The 6,000-nt window shown below is 29.6% G+C and overlaps 1 protein-coding gene across 1 annotated transcript in view; it reads right to left on the bottom strand.

The window, feature by feature from the left end:
- Positions 1–6,000, bottom strand: part of LOC110461565 (atrial natriuretic peptide receptor 1-like) — a 65,168-nt gene that overhangs the window by 43,709 nt on the left and 15,459 nt on the right. Inside the window, exons 4-5 of the mRNA XM_021515081.1 lie at positions 1,096–1,421; positions 555–700 (exon numbers count right to left, since the gene is read on the bottom strand). Coding sequence (XP_021370756.1) covers positions 555–700; positions 1,096–1,421 — 472 coding nt within the window. The remainder of the gene's footprint in view (positions 1–554; positions 701–1,095; positions 1,422–6,000) is intronic.

Below are 6,000 nucleotides of genomic sequence, written 5' to 3'. Positions count from 1 at the left end.
ATTTACAAACAGTAGTAATATCAGTCTCGAAATCTCTACAGCCACATTATATGGTACACTATTTACAAACAGTAGTAATATCAGTCTCGAAATCTCTACAGCCACATCACATGATACACCAATGTTGCTCGGAATTTACAAACAGTATTAATATCAGTCTCGAAATCTCTACATCCACATTACATGGTACACTAATGTTGCTCGGAATTTACAAACAGTATTAATATCAGTCTCGAAATCTCTACAGCCACATTATATGGTACACTATTTACAAACAGTATTAATATCAGTCTCGAAATCTCTACAGTCACATTGCATGGAGCTCCTTTGTTGCTCAGAAGTTACAAATGGTACTATTTTGAAATATTATTTCAGTCTCGAATTCTTAACAGCCACATTGCTTGGAGCTCCTATGTTGCTCAGAATTTAAAAACGGTATAACACCGTACTTTTAAGTCGGTTGCGATTTATGATATGTACTGTATTGGTCATGCTTCGATGTGTGCAACCTTTGCAAACTCAAGAAGAAGACAATGCAGTTGAAATAGACTCACAAGCAGGAGGCCTACAAACACCAAGATAACTGTCAATAACCCGAGGATTATCAAGGTCAATGCCCACGGCTCCAATGGACACGACCCACAGTCGGCTACACACGTGGTACACGTCTCTTCCGGCTCACACTTATCATCACCGCACACTGAGGAAAAAAACATGGATTTATTTATTTTGTCTTCTTTTTATTTGATGTTGTCTTTAACTACAAAGATATTTTCCAAACAGTGTCAATAACGATTGGACATTGTAGAAAAATGCACAATTTGTATAACATATTTATAATTGTATATAACTATAAACTAACGCTTACTGTTTCTCTGATGACGGACATTTTTATGCTACATCGAATAATAAAACAAAGATGACATAATGTCGTAGAGCGCAAAATTTGGCACAGTATTTGTTCTTATAATTGTAATGCCGGTTTGAAACAACACAGAGATTAGGAAAAACCCTTATATTTACTTTGTTGCATAGGCGAAACAGCATTTTGCAGAGACATTGACAACTAGTGTTACGGAGAATAATTTACAAGACCTGCTTTGGGTAGAACTTTCATCATCTTGATGAGCGCTATACTGATGCCGGCTACTTTGAAGTGGGCAATGATAGAAGTCTGCCCAGTGACGTAAAGACCCCCCACGTAGTTAGTCCAGTTTTCCTGGGCGGATGACCCGACCAGGACATTGGAGTGCGTGAAGACCTGGCCGTTTGGCGGGATCCAAGGTCCACACACGTCCAGATTCCCGTCCATGGGACAACTGTGGATGTTCATGTGGTGGACACAACAGTTGTCTTGTGCTGCTAGGGACACAGTGGGACACGTTGTCGTCTCGCACCACTGCTGGGCAAGACTGGCGTCACTGGCGGAAGGAAACACACAAGGCAACGTCAAGAGTAGGACAAACTGTAAACCCAGTCCCTATCACAATATCATTTCTATACAATTACATAAATCAAATGAATATGAATGAAGCTGTATTTTTGTTTTCATATATCAAGGTGTAGAATTCGATATGGACTATATGAAAAACATAAAATCTGATAAAATATATAGCATTGAAATGTAGAAATTGATGAAAATAAATAAAATAAAGAACGTGAAAAAGGCTGGAAATCAATTTTGAACATGATAAAAACTACGGGAAGAATTTGGAAATGTGGAAGACTTCGGCAGCAAAATGTAGAAACTGATAAAGACTATGTAAAAATAATGCAGAATCTTATAAAGACTATGGAAATAATATGAATAATCTGCTAAAATGTATAGAGATGAGAAAAGATAACTTTATAAAGAGTATGTAAACATAATGTAGAAACTGATAAAGAGTATGTAAACATAATGTGGAAACTGATAAAGACTAAGTAAACATCATGTTGAAACTGATAAAGACTATGTAAACATAATGTAGAAACTGATAAAGAGTATGTAAACATAATGTAGAAACTGACAAAGAGTATGTAAATATAATTAAGAAACTGATAAAGAGTATGTAAATATAATGTAGAAACTAATAAAAACTATGGAAACATAATGTAGAAATTAATAAAAACTATGTAAACATCATGTAGAAACTGATAAAGACTGTGTAAACATAATGTAGAAACTGATAAAGACTATGTAAACATAATGTAGAAACTGATAAAGGCTATGTAAACATAATGTAGAAACTGATAAAGAGTACGTAAACATAATGTAGAAACTGATAAAGGCTACGTAAACATAAAGAAGAAACTGATAAAGACTATGTAAACATAATGTAGAAACTGATAAAGGCTACGTAAACATAATGTAGAAACTGAGAAAGGCTACGTAAACATAAAGAAGAAACTGATAAAGACTATGTAAACATATTGCAGAAACTGATAAAGACTATGTAAACATAATGTAGAGACTGATAAAGAGTATGCAAACATAATGTAGAAACTGATAAAGAGAACGTAAACATAATGTAGAAACTGATAAAGAGAACGTAAACATAATGTAGAAACTGATAAAGAGAACGTAAACATAATGTAGAAACTGATAAAGGCCACGTAAACATAATGTAGAAACTGAAAAAGACTATGTAAATATAATGTAGAAACTGATAAAGACTATGTAAACATAATGTAGAAACTGATAAAGGCTACGTAAACATAATGTAGAAACTGAAAAAGAGTATGTAAACATAATGTGGAAACTGATAAAGACTAAGTAAACATCATGTTGAAACTGATAAAGACTATGTAAACCTAATGTAGAAACTGATGAAGACTATGTAAACATAATGTAGAAACTGACAAAGAGTATGTAAATATAATTGAGAAACTGATAAAGAGTATGTAAATATAATGTAGAAACTAATAAAAACTATGGAAACATAATGTAGAAACTAATAAAAACTATGTAAACATCATGTAGAAACTGATAAAGAGTACGTAAACATAATGTAAAATCTCATAAAGAATATGTAAACATAATGTAGAAACTGATAAAGGCTAGGTAAACATAATAGAGAAACTGATAAAGGCTATGTAAACATAATGTAGAAACTGATAAAGAGTTCGTAAACATAATGTAGAAGCTGATAAAGGCTAGGTAAACATAAAAGAGAAACTGATAAAGGCTTTGTAAACATAATATAGAAACTGATAAAGGCTTTGTAAACATAATATAGAAACTGATAAATTCTATGTAAACATAATGTTGAAAATGATAAAGGCTACGTAAACATAATGTAGAAGCTGATAAAGGCTAGGTAAACATAAAAGAGAAACTGATAAAGGGTATGTAAACATAATGTAAAAACTGATAAAGACTATTTAAACATAACGTAGAAACTGATAAAGGATATGTAAACATAATGTAGATACTGATAAAGACTGTGTAAATATAATGTAGACACTGATAAAGACTATGTAAAGATAATGTAGAAACTGATAAAGGCTTTGTAAACATAATATAGAAACTGATAAAGGCTATGAAAACATAATGTTGAAACTGATAAAGACTATTTAAACATATCGTAGAAACTGAAAAAGACTATGTAAATATAATTAAGAAACTGATAAAGGGTAAGTAAACATAATGTTGAAACTGATAAAGAATATGTAAACATAATGTAGAATCTGATAAAGACTATTTAAACATATCGTAGAAACTGAAAAAGACTATGTAAACATATTGTAGAAACTGATAAAGAGAACGTAAACATAATGTAGAACCTGATAAAGGCTACGTAAACATAATGTAGAATCTGATAAAGACTATTTAAACATAATATAGAAACTGATAACGGCTATGTAATTATAATGTAGAAACTGATACAGACTATGTAAACATAATTAAGAAACTGATTAAGACTGTGTAAACATTATGTAGAAACTGATAAAGACCTGATAAAGACTATGTAAAGATAATGTAGAAACTGATACAGACTATGTAAACATAATTAAGAAACTAATAAAGACTATGTAAACATAATTAAGAAACTGATAAAGGGTATGGAAACATAATGTTGAAACTGATAAATGCTACGTAAACATAATGTAGAAACTGACAGAGAGTATGTAAATATAATGTAGACACTGATAAAGACTATGTAAACGTAATGTAGAAACTGATAAATGCTACGTAAACATAATGTAGAATCTGATAAAGACTATTTAAACATAACGTAGAAACTGATAAAGGGTAAGTAAACATAATGTTGAAAATGATAAAGGCTACGTAAACATAATGTAGAACCTGATAAAGGCTACGTAAACATAATGTAAATTCTCATAAAGAATATGTAAACATAATGTAGAATCTGATAAAGACTATTTAAACATAATATAGAAACTGATAAATTCTATGTAAACATAATGTAAAATCTCATAAAGAATATGTAAACATAATGTAAAATCTCATAAAGAATATGTAAACATAATGTAAAAACTGATAAAGAATATGTAAACATAATGTAGAAACTGATAAAGGGTATGTAAACATAATGTTGAAACTGATAAAGACTATTTAAACATAACGTAGAAACTGAAAAAGACTATGTAAATATAATGTAGAAACTGATAAAGAGTATGTAATCATAATTAAGAAACTAATAAAGAGTATGTAAACATAATGTAGAAACTGATAAAGCCTATGTAAACATAATGTAAAAACTGATAAAGACTATGTAAAGATAATGTAGAAACTGATTAAGGGTATGTAAGAACATAATGTTGAAACTGATAAAGACTATTTAAACATAACGTAGAAACTGATAAAGGCTATGTAAACATAATGTAAAAACTGATAAAGACTATGTAAAGATAATGTAGAAACTGATTAAGGGTATGTAAACAAAATGTAGAAACTGATAAAGGCTATGTAAACATAAAGAAGAACCTGATAAAGGGAATTTAAACATAATGTAGAAGCTGATAACGACTATGGAAACATAGTCTTTATCAGTTTCTACTTTATGTTTACATAGCATTTATCAGTTTCTATATTATGTTTAAATAGTCTTTAGCATTTTCTACATTATGTTAACAAAGCCTTTATCAGTTTCTACTTTATGTTTACATAGCCTTTATCAGTTTCTACATTATGTAGAAACTGATAAAGACTATGTAAATATAATTAAGAAACTGATTAAGACTGTGTAAACATTATGTAGAAACTGATAAAGACTATGTAAACATAATGTAGATACTGATAAAGACTGTGTAAACATAATGTAGAAACTGATAAAGACTATGTAAACATAATGTAGAAACTGATAAAGACAATGTAAACATAATGTAGAAACTGATAAAGACTATGTAAACATAATGTAGAAACTGCTAAAGACTATTTAAACATAATATAGAAACTGATAACGGCTATGTAATTATAATGTAGAAACTGATAAAGGCTATGTACACATAATGTAGAAACTGATAGAGTATGTAAACATAATGTAGAACCTGATCAAGGCTATGTAAACATAAAGTAGAAACTGATAAAGAGTATGTAAACATAATGTAGAAACTGATAAAGACTATGTAAACATAATGTAGAAACTGATAAAGACTATGTAAACATAATGTAGAAACTGATAAAGACTATGTAAACATAATGTAGAAACTGATAAAGACTATGTAAACATAATGTAGAAACTGATAAAGACTATGTAAACATAATGTAGAAACTGATAAAGACTATGTAAACATAATGTAGAAACTGATAAAGACTATGTAAACATAATGTAGAAACTGATAAAGACTATGTAAACATAATGTAGAAACTGATAAAGACTATGTAAACATAATGTAGAAACTGATAAAGACTATGTAAACATAATGTAGAAACTGATAAAGACTATGTAAACATAATGTAGAAACTGATAAAGACTATGTAAACATAATGTAGAAACTGATAAAGACTATGTAAACATAATGTAGAAACTGATAAAGACTATGTAAACATAATGT

Source organism: Mizuhopecten yessoensis, unplaced genomic scaffold, assembly GCF_002113885.1.
Source record: "Mizuhopecten yessoensis strain PY_sf001 unplaced genomic scaffold, ASM211388v2 scaffold10635, whole genome shotgun sequence".
NCBI lineage: Eukaryota > Metazoa > Mollusca > Bivalvia > Pectinida > Pectinidae > Mizuhopecten > Mizuhopecten yessoensis.
The sequence above is the reverse complement of the archived record's forward strand: the minus strand, read 5'-3'. Positions and strand labels throughout refer to the sequence as shown.